We start from the raw sequence: 16,984 nt of genomic DNA, 5'->3' as shown, positions 1-16,984 counted from the left end.
ACTACAAGTCTTCTCCTTCGCAGGGTAGTCTTCACGCTAGGGTTAGATGCTCCTAATCGCTGTAGCGGGACAGCCCCCCTCAGGTAGGTGTTCTACCCTGGTACTACTTCGGCAGTTGCTCCTGTTCAGCGCCCTTTTTCAGGTGGAGGGTTTAAGGTTAGCTCTACTAACTGGGTCAGCTTGATACCAGGACTTCTACTGGATGTCCTCAGACCTTCCCCTCATGTCCACGCTGGCGGAGCATGCGGTAGCCCCTACCGCACGAGGGGTGTTGGAGTCACCATTACATGCTAAGGTTCCTACTGCATAGTTCTTTCGTCAGGCAACGGATTCCTCTAACACGGGAATTCAGTGACCTCGAAGGTATGGCCTACTCCTCAGCTGGAGTATGGCGTGAGCATTACTCTTGGGGCTTGTATGGCCTCCCTTCAGGCGGAGTATCGCATTACCACTAGATTCTGTAGAGCGCCAGTCTCACATGGGAATGGGCTTTAGTTCTGGCCTCTTTCTGGTTTACTACCAATAATGGTCCGTGGCTCTGACAACTGTTGTCCTTCTGTCGTCGGCTTGGGCGTGACGATGGTGTAGTTACCATGGCTGATCAGCACCTACCTTTGAGTGCGTTCTACTGGGTAGCTCAGTCCCTACGGCACTCGTCAACACTAGATTGCCGTTCGAAGCGGGACTTGGATTCTAGTAGTCATACCGTAACGCCATTGGTGCTACCTCTCTTCAGATATCAGTAATGTTTACGTCACCGCAGGCCAATGGTGGTTGTTCTTTCACTGCTCATTCCAGGGGTGGACTGAGAGCCTTCCCAAGACGGGTAGAGCGGGTGCCTGTTACGACGTCCCCCGCTAGTAGGGGTTTTGTCCCTGGAATGGATCACACTTTTCCTTTCCGATCTCTCCTCGAGTTGCATAACGGATCTCCTCATCCTTCTGTCTAGCGGACCAGTAGCCATGGGTTGTACGGCTCTGGAAGCCCATCGCTATTTTGGATGCGTTGGACGCTGTAATCAAACTTCACCCGGCAAGAGTATTTCTCTCATCTTTGTTCCACTCATCTGCCCTTCCAGACAGCGTTGCCGCTTGGTTAAAATTCGGTCACTGACGGGGCTTCCCATCACAGGTGGTGCTCACATTGGCTTTACTTTACCTTTCTCGCGTGGTGTTGATGCTTTGGCCGGCAGTGGGGCACGCCTGGCTCAGGCGTTTGTTTCTTCGTGATTCTCGGGCAGCCTCTCTCACTAGAAATCTCTCCACAAGCCTCTACGGCTATAAGGGCGTTGGTCTACCGATATTCCGCTCCCTATGGGGCGTTCTCTTGACCAGAGGTGAATCCTGCGGACTTGGCCTTTTTAGTTCTACTTCCACAGCTACGGCCAGGAGCCAGCTATTTTGTAGCGTTAATTTTTTATTATTATTTTTTCTCAGAGTTGGTACGCCTTCTGGTACGTACTTTTTTTCTTTAAGTATGAGCATAGGGCAGTGTTCCGTCCAGGATCCTCTTTTTTCGCAGAAGGTGGTTGTCTTTCCACGCCCTCACAGACATGGGCTTCTCTTCTTTCTCCCTCGCATTACACAGACCGAGCTCTCCATCAGCCATGTGATTTGGCCTCTGAGCTTCCTTGTCCTTGACTAGCGCTTACAGCCGTACGGACTTCTACCAATTTTTATCCTTGGGTCGTTGTCAAGGCTGACGGCCTCCAAAGGATGTTTTCCAGTTAGATCCGTTATACAGTTGCTCAGGCATTCCGCCCTCCGGGTAAGGCAACGCCCAGCTGAGTCTTGGCCCACCCGACCAGCGGTCGGTGCTTCTCTGGTCCATCTCCTTCATGCAGTAGCTTCCCAGTGGGGAAGGCAATGTCTTGATCTGCTGGGCACACGTTCGTCAAGTCTTACCGGGTGCCTTCCTAGGCATCGGCGGATACTGTTCCAGGCAGCAAAGTCTGCAGGCGGCAGCGAGTTACGCATCCTCAAAGGCGTTTTACTCCATGGGCATGTGATTTGTTCCCTCCCCGTGGACTGCTTTAGGACGTCCCACGGTCCTGTGTCCCCCAATGATACCAGCGAGAAAACGAGATTTTTGTGAAACTCACCTGTAAAATCTCTTTCTCGCGGGGTTCATTGGGGGACACAGCTCCCACCCAGTAATTTCTGTTTGCCGTGATTGTTGTTGGTTGCGGAGCCAGTATGGCCCCAGTTCTGGTTTGATCCGACTGGCGTTGACCAGTTGTTGGTTGTTTGGTTTTTTTCTCCTACTCCTATTGCTTGGGCACAAACTGATATGCTCTCTCCAGGCTGGAGGGGGTATAGCCTGCAGGGGAGGAGTTATCACTTTTCAGCCTAGTGTCGCCTCCTAGTGGCAGCAGCAAGCTATACCCTTGGTCCTGTGTCCCCCAATGAACCCCGCGAGAAAGAGATTTTACAGGTGAGTTTCACAAAAATCTTGTTTTACAAATCAGGGGGGAGAGATGCTAAGGGTGCACTTGAGCTATGCATGTATGACATGACTGCCGTCTATCAGTCAATGTGCATGATGAACGAGTTTCCTGATCTATTGTATGATGTATTTTAATTTCCAATAATTATTTAATCGTGCGTTTCATTGATTTCAGGATTTTGATTCTGAAAAAAGAAAAATAATCTGCAAAACACTCCGCTTTGTATCACATTACTTTGGAGCTTCTCTGCTGGTTTGTATATAGGCTGAAATTCTGAAGCTTTATAGACAAGGTTCCCAATCTAAAACAAATTAGTTTGATGTAATAAAAGGAACCTGTCACCACGATCTTGGACTGTTATCTGCAGTAATACATGAGTAGTACTGCAGATCTATAGCCCAGATTGCCCCCTGTTCCACCGCTGTCAAAGTTGTACTGAAATGCATTGTCTGGACTGCTGTGCATGTGCACAGGAGTCCTCTCCATTATGTTAGCACAGCACAGCAGTCCAGACTGTGTATTTCAGTGCAAATGTGAGTGCAGTAGGAAAATAGCAAATGGTGATCGGGACTGCTTGTGTGCGGTACTACTTATAGTCCAGAATTGTGGTAACAGATTCCTTTTAACCCTTTCGCTACCATGTTTGGAGCCATAGGCAAACATGGCGCTGGCTTGCACATGCATCGGGCATCATGGCCGGCAGGTCTCTGCTGTTTCAAACAGCAGAGACCCATGGCTAATTACTACGACCGGCAACAATGCCGATCACGGTAATTAAAGCTTTTAGATGCCGTGATCAAGTGAGATCACGGCATCTAAAGTGTCAAAAAAACGGGTGCATCTTATCGGCATCCCCTGTGGCCAGTGAGGATGCCGGTAGTTGGTTTCAATGCTCTGAGCCTCCCTGAAGAGGCTGACAGTATTGAAGCTGCAATTCTCATTTTGGCCAACATAAGAAATGAGCAATTCTCAGTAATAAATCCATTTTAAAAATACATGATTGTTCAAAATTAAAAAATAAAGAATCCATTTTGTATGCTCCTATACGAGCTTTAAAATCATCACAAAAAAAGTTTAAAAAACTTACAAAATATATAAAAAATGTATAATAAAAAAAAAATCTAAATAACCAAAAATATAAACATCATGGGTATCACCGCGACTGAAAACGCCCTTACTATTAAAATATAAAAATATTTTTACAATACGGAAAATGGCGTAACGGAAAAAAGGGTCAAAATGGCCAATTTGCCATTTTTTTATTGCTTCTCTTTCCCAAAAAATGTAATAAAATGTGATCAAAAAGTCACACGCACTCCAAAATGGTATCAATAAAAACTACAGATTGTCCTGCCAAAAATGAGCCCTGCACAGCTCAGTAGATATAACTATAAAAAAAAGTTATGGGAGTCAGAATATGATGATGTACAACAATTATTTTTTTCTTCAAAGTTAAAATTTATTTTTAAACTATTTTGACATAAAAAACCTATACATATGTGGTATCGTTGTAATTGTACTGATCAGAGAACGAAGGGCATGGCTCAGTTTTGCTGCACACAGAACGCTGTGGGAACAAAACCTGTGAAATGGTGGAGGAATTTATTTTCCAATTCCACCCTATTTGGAGTTTTTTTTTAACGTTTCCCACTACATTGTAGGCCACAATTATTGGTGGCATTAGAAAATACAACTTGTCCCGCAAAAAATAAGCCCTCATACAGCTATGTGAATGGAAATATAAAAAAGTTTTGGCTCAAGGAAGATAGGGAAGATAAATGAAAACGCAAAAATGAAAAAACCTCTGGTGTCCTAAGGGTTAAAGGGAAAGTGTCAGCTACATCCACTTTGTATAACTAAAGGAATCACAATGTTGCTAGTTAGCTTACCAAGTGCCCGGCGGGGCGTGATTAACGGTTGCCGGATCCCCAGCCCCCCTTCTGCAGGTGCCCAAGCCCGCCTCCATGAAGAGCCTAGGCCCGCCTCTACACAAGTTCCCAGTGCCGACCCTTGCACCTTTATGTCTACTCCCTCCCCTGCAACATCACGTTTGCAAAGTCATCTTCACAAAGACGTCACAAGGTTCGGCGCATGCGCAGTTACTGTGACTGTGTCCCCTGTAGGGCAGTCAATGTGAAAGCACAGCCAATCTCCTCTTCTGCACATCAATGAGGTTTTGACGAGACGCATAATGCCCCGACAGGCAGATCGTGATGTTGCAGAGGAGAAGGCGGACATGAAGGTGCAAGGGGTGGCACTTGGAATTTGTGTGAAGGCAGACTTGGGCATTTGCAAGACGCATTAATCGTGCTCCTCCAGGCACTTGGTAAGCTAGTTAGCATGTCAAACAAACTGCATTTTCCGCCATGGATTGGTGCAGTTATCAAGAATAAGCATTTGTAGGAATGGATAATTGTCCTGTGTAAATGGTGCTGCTGATCACCCAACAAACTAGCAAGTGCTCGTTAATCGGTGATCGCATCTTTAATGCGGTACATAAAATCATCATTCGCTGGCAGCCGAACACCCTGCTGCGGCAAACAATGAATCTGTATGCGGAGGAACGTCCGTCATTCATCTCCATACAGAGGGGACGATTGCTACTTGTAAATGCAGCTATCATCTCTGCTCAACTATCAGACAATGGTTGGGAACAAATAGTTTGTTCCCAATAATTGCCTGTGGATTGGCCTTTGTAAAACTGCCTTAAGATCGGTATAAAATAATAAAAAAAAAATCTTTGCAATCGCTTATTATCATGTTTTTGTAAACTGACTCATGGATCTCTATGGCAGCTCTAGTATATTTTGGAATAAAATGTACATGAGCCTTTACAGTCATCAGTCTTTTGGAAAAGCTCACTTTGGAACTCCCTAAATAGGTAATAAGTGTCAGTAACACAGAGAATTTTCTTTGTCTTTACAGTTCACTAGCAAAGCTGAATCTCACAAAAGTGTCTTACGTTCATTTGTAAATCATTTGGCATTTGGACAAGACAGGAGGTAAGAGCGGCCCATGCGAATCTGAAAATGTATTACCACATCTCAACTTGTTCAGGTGCTCAAACACCATGCATTACGTGGTCACCAATTCATTCACGTAACACTGTCTTGCCACATTTTATCACTGCAGTTTCCCCCCAACAATATCCTTACTCTGATGTGTGCTGCAGCAATAGGACACCCCAGGGTACAGCCACACGTCGTTTTGGAAGCCAAAATGAGGTGTAGATCGTAAAAGGAAAGCATCAAGGATAAAAATCTGTACTTGTTGCCATACCTTTATATTGGTGGGGTGGCCAATTTCGGCAACACATATCTGAGCAAGGTTATCATTGGAGGGAAACTGCAGTGATAAAATGTGGCAGCATGGTGTTACATGAATGAATTGGTGACCATTTAAAGGGGTTATCCTGCTCTTTGTAACCTATGACCTGCGCTCTGTATATGGTATCAGCAACTGAACGGTGGGGGTCTGACACCCAGAACCCCACTGATCACTTGTTTCAGAAGGCCTCGGTGCTCCTCTGAGCGCCGTGGCCTTCTCGCTGCTTATCCTAGGCCAGTGATAAGCAGCGAGAAAGCCGCAGCGCTCAGAGGAGAGCCAAGCCCTTTTCAAGCAGCTGTTCGGCGGGGGTCCCGGGATTCGGACCCCCATAATCAGATGCCGATCACCTATTCAGAGGATAGGTCATCAGTTACAAAGAGTTGGATAACCCCCTTAATATGTTTTCATGCTTAGCCCCTGCGTAGAACTCCAGTCTATACAGTTAGAATATTTTTCAACCAGATTTATAAAATATTCATAAAACACATTTCGCTTGTCTTTCACCACATGATTATGTTAAACTCGCAGCAAGCTCATGTCTGTGGATCACAACAAGCCTCTCGTCATTCCAGCTGGATCCGATTCCCTGAGTCAGATTGGTAAGATGTTTTTCTTTTTTACTTTAGCGTGAGTTCACTTTTCGTGGTCAAATCACGTTTATTTGCAGCGATTTGTGCAAAAATTGCAGCAACAGGAGGTGGATTTCATGCATTTTTGTTCAGATAGTGACAAAAACTGCTGTTTGATTGTGACAGGTGAACTCAGCGTAACTCAGCGTGTGGTGAAAACTTTCTTTAACTAAAGCTTTACATTGTCTTTATGTTTAGGGACCCCTCCTGCCTCCGACAGTGACCTGAGACAGGTTAACGCTCGAACACCCATGGAGCTTTGGAAAAAGACGTATGAGAGAGTTTTTCCTCCAGAGGTAATACGGTTGGAGCACAGTTCTTCCAGGGAGCTGTATAGTCAAGGCAAAAGTGAAAAATCTGAATGGTATACAATGGTACTCTTAGCTCTTGACAAAACTAATACAATATGTTCCACCTTGGAGTAATACCTGAGGGAGGTGGGAGCATGACACAGGCGTTCAAAGACCAGCAGATAGCTCAGTGTGCCAGGCTCTCCTCTTGCAGCAAGCCCCTAAAAGAGGCACTCTAGAAAGACTTTTGGCCACATATCCTCCCTGAAACCAGTATATAAAAACAGGAAAATGTAAGAGTTAAGGACATGCATAACAGCATCAAAGCGGCCAAGGAATGAGCGAGATTGGTTGTTGGCCGCATGGTTCTGGAAATAAAACTGTGGAAAGTCACAGTCATTTAAGGGGTTGTCTCATCACTGTCACGCTTCGGGGTGGGAGGGAAACCCACACTGAGCGTAGGAGGGAAAGGGGTGAGGGGAAAAGGCCTGGAAACTAGGGAAAGGAGCAGGTCACCTCCTAGAGAAACCCTAAACAAAGTCCTGATTGACTGCAAGTATGAACTGACCCCAGAGGTAGGTGAGTTCATACACAGGAACCTATAGTCCTAACTCACCCTGTAGGACCCTAGTACTAATGTCAGGACAAGAGACAACCAACAAACGGTAGGATGAACAGGCCTAAACACAGATGACTGGGAAAAGAGCAACACAAGAGAACCCCAACAATAAACAACAAGGGAAGGAGAAACTTAATTTCAAAAGGCTATGGAAGCTCAGGAACTCCGCCGAGATCCAAACACCAGCAATCCACAACAAGGCTGAAGGTATAAACTGCACAGCATGATGGGAGCAGCCACAATAAATAGGGAAGGTTAAATGACCACATAGGCAACACCTAAGGTAAGGTGTGTGGCCATTACCAGAAACACTAAACTGCAGTGCCCTTATGGGACCCTTGGGATTTAACAATACTCACTATAATGGTCTTTTGACCAATCAATCCCTTTAGGGGTCCTCGCTAACGTTTTTTTGTTTAAAAAAAAAACCTATATCTTTATTATATTCATTTAAAACTCTAACTGGAAAAAAGACCCAAAGTCTAATTATTAAAACTATCAGGGTGAATGCGGGGACAGTATGGGATTATGCTGATGACAGCTGTGATAGGGTCAGCACTTGACGTTCTTTTTATTTGCAACACTGTGACTGCTTTATTTGAACAACACCCTGCGTGGTGCTTATTACGATTGCAAAGGCTGTTTTCCCTTGGTGCTTCTTCACTGCAGTACCATTACTATGTAGGTACACCTTCTCAACAGTTGATTATGACAAAACAGGAGGCTTAATTCATGCTCCTAGGTGGCTGCAATCTGTCCTTATGATTCAGGACTATCTGTATCACCACACTTTTTTATTAGAGGAGGAGTGGGGATGGATCCCCTATATATATTCCCTCATTTACTATTTCCTCTTGCCATACACTGTTAATATAGCCTACATGGTATTGAGCAGCACTGCGATTTGTATTAATTGCTTGCTGACCCTATACACTCTCCCTGTATAGTATTGTCAGTCCCTTAATGCACCCTGGCTAAAAACTAACAGACACTACCCCTCCCGACATGTTTCACCGCTAGATGCGGCTTCGTCAGGGGAGTCGGGGTATTGATTGGTCAAATGACCGTTATAGTGAGCATTACCAGAAACAACACAGACACGAATTGATCCACAAGGGACCTGTCAGATCAAACCACGTGTTGCCAGTCTCACTGATGTCATGGCACCTGTCACGGGAACGTCCGTAACAGTAGCCCCCCTTTTACGGGTGACCTCCGGGCACCCAGGACCTACCTTATCTGGGTGAGACTTGTAAAAAGCTTTCATCAAACGACTGGCATTCATGTCAGATGTTAGTACCCACATCCTCTCCTCTGGTCCATAACCCTTCCAGTGATACTGAAGCAATCTACAGAGAGCTCGAGAGTCAATTATCTTGGCGATCTGAAATTCCAAACTACCGTCCACCATGACAGGAGCGGGTGGCAAGGAAGACGCCTTCAAAGGTTCAACATATCTTTTCAAAAAAGATTTATGAAACACATTATGAATTTTCAAAACCTGAGGAAGTTCAAGACGAAAGGCTGCCGGATTAATAATGGCAGTGATCTTATATGGACCAATAAACCTTGGACCCAACTTCCAAGAAGGTACCTTAAACTTAATGTTTCTTGTGGACAGCCACACAGAATCACCCACTCTTAGGTCCGAACCATTCATATGTTTCCTTTCAGTTATTTAGAATTTTCCACTATATAGATGACAATGATGACGAAAAACGCACCTCCTCAGGAATACCAGAAGTATCAGAACCAGAAAATGTGCCAAACTGCGGGTGAAACCCATATGCCCCAACAAACAGCGACTTATCAGTGGACTCCTTTCTACGATTGTTTATGGCAAACGCTGCTAAAGACAAAAATGAAGACCACTCCTCCTGGTTCTCAGAGACAAAACATCTCAAATAAGTCTCCAGACTCTGATTAGTGCGTTCCGTCTGTCCGTTCGACTGAGAATGAAAATCTGAAGAAAAGGACAGTTGTACTCCCAGTCTAGTATAGAACGCCCTCCAGAATTTAGAAGCAAACAGTCCCACGATCCCAGACCATGTCAGAGGGAATGCCATCTAGTTTCACAATGTTATCAACAAACACTTGTGCAAGAGTTTTAGCATTGGGTACACCATTTTACTAAAGCGATCAACTACCACCAAAATAACTGTCTTTCCTGAAGAATTAGGTAGATCAATGATAAAATCCATGGATAAATGAGTCCATGGTGTGGACGGGATGGGCAGCAGAAGTAGAGATCCAGAAGGCAGAGTATGTGTCACCTTAGCTCGTGCACAAGTGCTACAGGCTGACACATAGTCCTCAACACATTTACAAAACCCCGGCCACCGAAATCTAAAAGAAATTAGGTCAGCGGTGGATTTGCTCCCAGGGTGTCCCGTAAGAACCATACAGTGATGTTCCTCAAACACCTTGTGACGCAATTCAGATGGAACAAACAATTTCCCAGATGGACAAGAATCCGGTGCATCTCCCTGAGCCTCTAACACCTTCACCTCTAGGTCAGGGTATAGAGTGGATTTTACCACCCCTCTGACAGTATCGGATTTAGATTTTCAAAATCGCCACCTCCAGGAAAACTACGTGACTACGTTCTTAACCCCTGGACGATAAGTGACAATGAAATTGAATCTGGTGAAAAACAAAGACCCATCTGGCTTGTCTCGGGTCCAGTTGTTTAGCCAACTCCAGGTAGGCCAGATTTTTGTGATCTGTGAACACCTTGATCAGATGAATCGCCCCTTCCAACCAATGACTCCACTCCTCAAAAGCCAACTTAATGGCCTCTTTCACACTTGCGTTGTCCGGATCCGTCATGCACTCCATTTGCCGGAGGTGCCCGCCGGATCCGTAACGTCGCAAGTGAATTGAAAGCATCTTCAAAATGCGTTCAGTGTTACTATGGCACCCAAGACACTATTAAAGTCCTGGCTGCCATAGTAGTAGTGGGGAGCGGGGGAGCAGTATACTTACAGTCCGTGCGTCAGAGCGCCCCATGCGCATGGATGACGTGATCCATGTGATCACGTCACCCATGCGCGTGGGGCGCCCTGACGTCACTCTGAAGCGCCCCGGGAGCCGCACGGACGGTAAGTATACTGCTCCCCCGCTCCCCACTACACTTTACCATGGCAAACAGGACTTTAGCGTCCCGGCAGCCATGGTAACCATTCAGAAAAAGCTAAACGTCGGATCCGGTAATGCACCGAAACAACGTTTAGCTTAAGGCCGGATCCGGATTAATGCTTTTCAATGGCCTTGCGGCAAGTGTTCAGGATTTTTGACCGGAGCAAAAAGCGCAGCATGCTACGGTATTTTCTCCGGCCAAAAAACGTTCCGTTCCGGAACTGAAGACATCCTGATGCATCCTGTACGGATTTCTCTCCATTCAGAATGCATGGGGATAATCCTGATCAGGATTCTTCCGGCATAGAGCCCCGACGACGGAACTCTATGCCGGAACACAACAACGCAAGTGTGAAAGAGCCCTAAAACCCACATCGTAATTTCTCTCAGCTGCAGAGAGGTTTTGTTTTAGAGAAAAATGCACATGGGCTGCACCAATATAGGGGCAGAATCTAAACACTCCTTAACCGCAGAAAAGGCTCGCAATGCCGAATCGGACCACACTGAGACAGCCGTCTCTTTCTTAGTTATGTCAGTTAAGGGTCTCACCACTGTCGAATAGTTCTTAATACATTTTCGGTAATAGTTGGTGAACCCCAAAAACCGCATAAGAGCCTTCAGATTTTCGGGTCGATCCCAGTCCAATACAGCACGGACTTTCTCTGGATCCATACGAAAACCCGAAGATGACAACAGATAGCCCAAGAACTACCCCTCCTGTACAGCAAAAACACGCTTCTCTAATTTTGCATACAATTTATTATCTCTTAGGATCTGTAACATCTGTCTAACGTGATCCACATCTGGAGAATAAATTAGAATGTCATCATTGCAGACTCGATGGGCCAAATGGTTCTTATCTGCCGACACATTCTATCCAAATACACGACTACAAACTCCCCACAAGGTGATGGAAAATGTAATTGACAAAATGCTGGAAAACCGCGGGAGCATTGATCAACCCAAAAGGCATGACCAGGTTCTCAAAGTGCCCTTCTGGGGTATTAAAAGCCATCTTCCATTCATCTCCTTCCTTGATCGTGACCAGGTTATATGCCCCCCTTAAGTCCAACTTGGAGAACACCTTGGCACCAGTAATCTGGTTAAACAAGTCAGGAATCAAAGGAAGGCGGTAAAGATCACGGGCAGTAATCAGATTGAGCTCACGGAAATCCAGGCATGGCCTAAGGGCTCCGTCCTTTTTTTTTTTTTACTAAGAAAAACCCTGCTGCCACTGGAGACTTGGAAGGTCTTATGTGTCCTTTAGCCAAACTCCCGGTAATATACTCTCTCATGGCTGTTCTTTCAGGTCTAGAAAGGTTAGACAACCTAGATTTGGGCAACTTAGCTCCGGGAATAAGGTTGATAGGACAATCCTATTCCCGATGCGGAGGTAAATCCTGGCATCCACTTTCAGAAAATACATCAGAAAAATCAGATTTAAAAGAGGGTAATGTTTTAGTGGTTAAAGCAGAAAAAGATGTGTTCAGAAGATTATCAACGCAATAATCACCCCAATCCAGAATCTGTGTAGCTTGCCAATCAATGGTTGGATTATGCTTCCTTAACCACAGTAAACCCAGAACCAACGGAGCAGGGAGACCTTCCATCACAAAACACTAGATGAACTCCTGATGAAAGTCACCCACTCTTAATCGGATGTCATGCACCATCTGAGATAAACACTTCTGATTTAGAGGTGCAGAATCAATGGCAAAAACAGAAATGTTTTTCTCTAATGCACTCGGTGACAACCCATGCATACGGACGAACTGATCATCAATCAGATTCCACCCCTGCCCCACTGTCGATAAACACCTCAATCCCCACAGTCTTTGACTCTAGCGCAACCTCGGCAGTCAGGAGAAATCGGGTACTACCAGTAAAAGACAAATGCGCGTTTTCTGACTCCCCTCTTACCCCTCCAAGAGTCAGATGGGAATTAGACATCCCCTTTTCTTTTTGACGCTGAATGCATGGACATACATTGATAAAATGTCCCTTTTGTCCGCAGAAAAAACACACACCCTTGCTATGACTAATACTCTTGAAAGCAGATCCAGGAGTAGCTCCCCCTAATTGCATAGGTTCGTCCCCAGACCTAAACTCAGGAGTATCTTCGGCCAAGTTGTCAGAGGAAGACTGTACGTTATGTGATAGTACGTCCTGAGAGTGGGGGTCCCCAGGTTCTCTCTCTCAGGCGTCTGTCAATGCGTACAGCAAGAAACATAGCGGCTTCCAAAGACTCAGGATTCTCATGAAAGGACAAGGCGTCCTTCAGCCTATCTGATAATCCCTTACAGAACTGACTACGGAGAGCCGGATCGTTCCATTCAGTATCCGTAGCCCACCTCCTAAACTCAGAGCAATAGATCTCAGCAGAACGCTCTCCCTGACGAAGGTCACGTAACTTGGTCTCGGCCAGGGAGGTCCGGGTCATCATAAATGAGACCAAGAGCTTTGAAAAATACATCCACTGACCGGAGGGACTGCGATCCGGTCGGCAGAGAAAAAGCCCAAGACTGAGCGTCCCCTTTAAGCAATGAAATAACCACACCAACTCTCTGACTCTCATGCCCAGATGAGTACGGACGTAGCTTAAAATACAATTTGCACGCTTCTATGAACAAAATTAAATTATCACGTCCCCCAGAGAATCTGACTGGGAGGGCAACTTTAGGTTAAAGACAGGCCTGGTAACCACCACCACCACAAGGACCAGCAGCCTGTGGTCTCTGCATCTGTGAGACGGTCGTGTGGATGTCAGCTACCTCCAAACATAGCCCTTGCAGCTGACCTGCCAGTGAAGCAATAGGATCCATAGCTGCACACAAACAAAAAATTACGGTTTTGGTGGTTTATAATGTCACGCTTCGGTGTGGGAGGGAAACCCACACTGAGCGTAGGGGGAAAGGGGTGAGGGGAAAAGGCACTAGGGAAAGGAGCAGGTCACCTCCTAGAAAAACCCTAATCAAAATCCTGACTGACTGCAAGTATGAACTGACCCCAGAGGTAGGTGAGTTCATACACAGGAACCTAACTCACCCTGTCGGACCCTGGTACTAATGTCAGGACAAAAGACAACCTGTTCCTCCAAACGGTAGGATTAACAGGAGTTTCCCTCAGGCCTAAACACAGATGGCAGGAAAAAGAGCAACACAAGAGAACCCCAACAATAAACAACAGGGGAAGGAGAAACTTAACTTCAAAAGGCTATGGAAGCACAGGAACTCCGCCAAGAACCAAACACCAACAATTCACAACAAGGCTGAAGGTATAAACTGCACAGCATGGTGGGAGCAGCCACAATAAATAAGGAATGTTAAATGACCACATAGGCAACACTTGAGATAAGGGGTTCGGCAATTACCAGAAACGACAGACACAAATTGATCCACAAGGGACCTGTCAGATCAAACCACGTGTTGCCAGTCTCACTGATCTCCTGGCACCTGTCACAGGAACGTCCGTGACAATCACAGACAATGGGGGCATATCGCTAGGATATGCCCCCATTGTCTTATAGGTGCAGGACCCTCCGCTGGGACCCACACCTATATCGGAAACGGGGCCCCGCAAAGTGGTGGCTGGAAGGACTCCAGTTCGGCCACCACCAAGCGCGCTTTCCATAGAAGTAAATGGGAGCGCACCGCGCATGACCGTTCACCGCTCCCATTCACTGTTAAAGGCTCGATGGAAATAGCCAGCGCTCAGAAATGAATGGAGGGCTTTCACTAGGATATGCCCCCTTGTTTGTGATGAGACAACCCCTTTAAGAAGAAACCCTCAACCAGTAGTAGTCAATTTGAAAGCTATGTCAAACAGCATGTCGGTGTGGTTTTGTTCGTCTTTCAGCTGCCCAGGCGCTCCTACACATGCTCTTACCTTTTACCATTAGCATTCATGTACAGGTCTTCTACACCCTCTCTAATGTTTATTTGAAATGGTGCGATGACAAGTCCTCTTTAAGCTAGGGCTACACTGCACTACTGATTTGATTTTAACTATTGAGCAGTCGCTGCAGTCCAGGGGAATACACAGGGTTGTATACAATCTTGTGGACTGCAGCTGTCACTCAGGAGTTAGAGGGTGTCTGTCACCAGCGACCTCCCTGTTAAACTGTTTGCATGGACACATAGCTGTGGTTCACCTGATTAAAACTCTGTTTTTCTTTTGTTTATCCAAAGCTCCGTCTCACAGTTAAGATACTTTTTCTTAATATGCAAATTAGGCCTTTGGTGCAGCGAGGGTGTCACCGTTGCTCTTGTTGCACCCAAGCTCCACTCATTTCTCTGACCAACCCCTCCTTGGCTGCTTTGATTGTGACAGGGCCAGGCAATGGCACAGCAGAGAAGGAGGGGCTGGAGCTTGGGTGCAGTAAGAGCAACCGTGACGCCTTCATTGCACCAAAGTCTTTGCATAAAAAAGTATTTGGGAAGGGATCCTCAGATCAACAAAAGAAAAACAGTGTTTTTAATTAAGTAAGCTACAGCCGGGGCGAATTGGCCATAGATCCTACAGGGAAATTTCCTGGTAGGCTCATGCCCAGGCGGCCACTCAAGCCCTCTTGATAGCCGCAGGCCAGGTACATAATGATCTGATGCTCAACGGCCACAGGTGCCCTCCTGAACTCACCTGTATTGCCGTTCTCATGATACAGTTGAATACTGTGGCTGGGCGGCAGTATTCTGTGCTGCCCTGTGGTATTTGGTTCTGCTGGGGCAGTATTTCAGGCCCTGCCTACTTCTGTTGTCCCCGCCTACTTGTTTTGTCCCGTCCTCTGTCAATTTGGACCCATCTATATACATGGGGCCACTTTTAGGGTTTCCATCCCTGACCACAGCTGTGCCTCTATGCAAGCAGTTGGATCGGGAAGTTGCTGGTGACAGATTCCCTTTAAAATCAGTAGCGCTACAGAAAGTGTCAGTGTAGCGCAGGCCTTATGATGTGAAGCTTTAATTACTGTAGTTGCAGTGTCAGTCCACCCCGCCCGCTTCACTTTGGTTTTATCCTTTTATATTTTGATTATTCGTCCTGGTGCTGAGACCATATCTTCAGAATTGTTCCATCCTAGTGAAGCGTCCAGAGCAGCGGATCATAAAAGGCCTTCTAATAAAGCAGCAGAGCCGTAGGTCGTCTGGTCCATTTACTAGTCTGGTTGTGGCCTTATAGTAAGTGATTGCAGTGAACTATAGGGACATCATGTCTATTTCAAGGACGGACTCTGGCTGTGGAGGGTATTCCAACAAAACAACAGCTACATTTAGTAAATGCATCAGAATAAATGGGTAACATATATGGGGTGACAGCCCAGTTATACGAAAGTGACAGCTACCACTAAAATCGCGAAACGTTGAGCAAAATCTAAGCGATAGGCCAGGAGGTGAAGATGGGGGATCGTTGTCTAGTAGATATCAGCAAGGCACTGTATATGTATATCACTGATAAGAATGTTCCAGAACGTTCTGGCCATAAATAATTATCTTTAACGTTTATCAGTCTAATTGGTTCGACCAACAGATTGCCCCATAAAGACAGTGTAGAAGCAATGACTTATCAGTGACTATCATCTTGGCACATGATAACTCTGTATTTAAGGTCAGCGACCCAGAGTTACCCGTACTGTGTACAGTAGTAGATCTTATTAAAAGGATATTTTTTGAATACCAATGGATTAGGGATTGAATTTATTTGTATTTAAGGGGTTCTCCGAGACGGGGAACCTCTTCTCATATGTGCAGCCTGTGTGCGAGTGTCCCCAGCACTTTGGATCCAGCTCTGAGCTCCTTTCTCCCTGCTGGACCTCAAGTGTGAGGTGCCACCTCCTGTACCTAATGGCCTCAGCAGTGACATGTGCAGGCACGGCATGTGACCGCTGCCACCCCTTAGATGGCAGCATGTGCGTACAGACAGCACGTCACACTTCTAGTCCAGCATGGACTGGGACGGGAGTGCTTTTGACAGGTGAGGCAAAAAAACCTTCCTGGTCTCGGAGAACCGCTTTAAAGGGACAATGTCATCTGGATTTCACTTACTGAGCTATTAACATCACATCAGTCTCCACGATTTATATTACAATGGCAGCAAACAAAGCATGCGGTTTTTGCCATGGAAAAGTCAGCAGATTTCACCCTCTCCATTACAAAGGATGTATAAGATGACATACTGCGCATTTCAAATCAGCAGTGCCGCACTTTGTTTATGTAGCGCGTGGATGAGAATTTAGGAACTCTCATCCACTTTCCTGTTACTGTACAAAGCTGCGGTTTTGCCCCGTGAAAATCCGCGACGGCTAGTCCGCAGCTATTCAGTCACATATGAACCCAGCCTTAGGTTACCTGCACACATATATCATGGACACTTTGCTTCTTTTTTTTTTTTTTTTTCATGCAGAAATTGACCTGCTGTGCAGATTTAGAAATCCACAGGATGTCAATTTTTTTTTTCTTCTTCTTTGCAATGCACGGGTGAGATCTGCCTAAAATCTGTACCAAATCTACACCAAAAACCGCAAGTAACATGTGGTTTTCGGTAC

General features: G+C 45.8%; 1 protein-coding gene across 1 annotated transcript in view; it reads left to right on the top strand.

Annotated features, from left to right (window-relative positions):
* The window catches only part of DYNC2LI1 (dynein cytoplasmic 2 light intermediate chain 1), a 46,932-nt gene that overhangs the window by 13,332 nt on the left and 16,616 nt on the right, over positions 1–16,984 (top strand). Inside the window, exons 8-11 of the mRNA XM_040427571.1 lie at positions 2,621–2,698; positions 5,372–5,448; positions 6,302–6,372; positions 6,601–6,698. Coding sequence (XP_040283505.1) covers positions 2,621–2,698; positions 5,372–5,448; positions 6,302–6,372; positions 6,601–6,698 — 324 coding nt within the window. The remainder of the gene's footprint in view (positions 1–2,620; positions 2,699–5,371; positions 5,449–6,301; positions 6,373–6,600; positions 6,699–16,984) is intronic.

The sequence above is a fragment of the Bufo bufo genome, chromosome 4, assembly GCF_905171765.1.
Source record: "Bufo bufo chromosome 4, aBufBuf1.1, whole genome shotgun sequence".
Classification (NCBI taxonomy): Eukaryota; Metazoa; Chordata; class Amphibia; order Anura; family Bufonidae; genus Bufo; species Bufo bufo.
The sequence above is the reverse complement of the archived record's forward strand: the minus strand, read 5'-3'. Positions and strand labels throughout refer to the sequence as shown.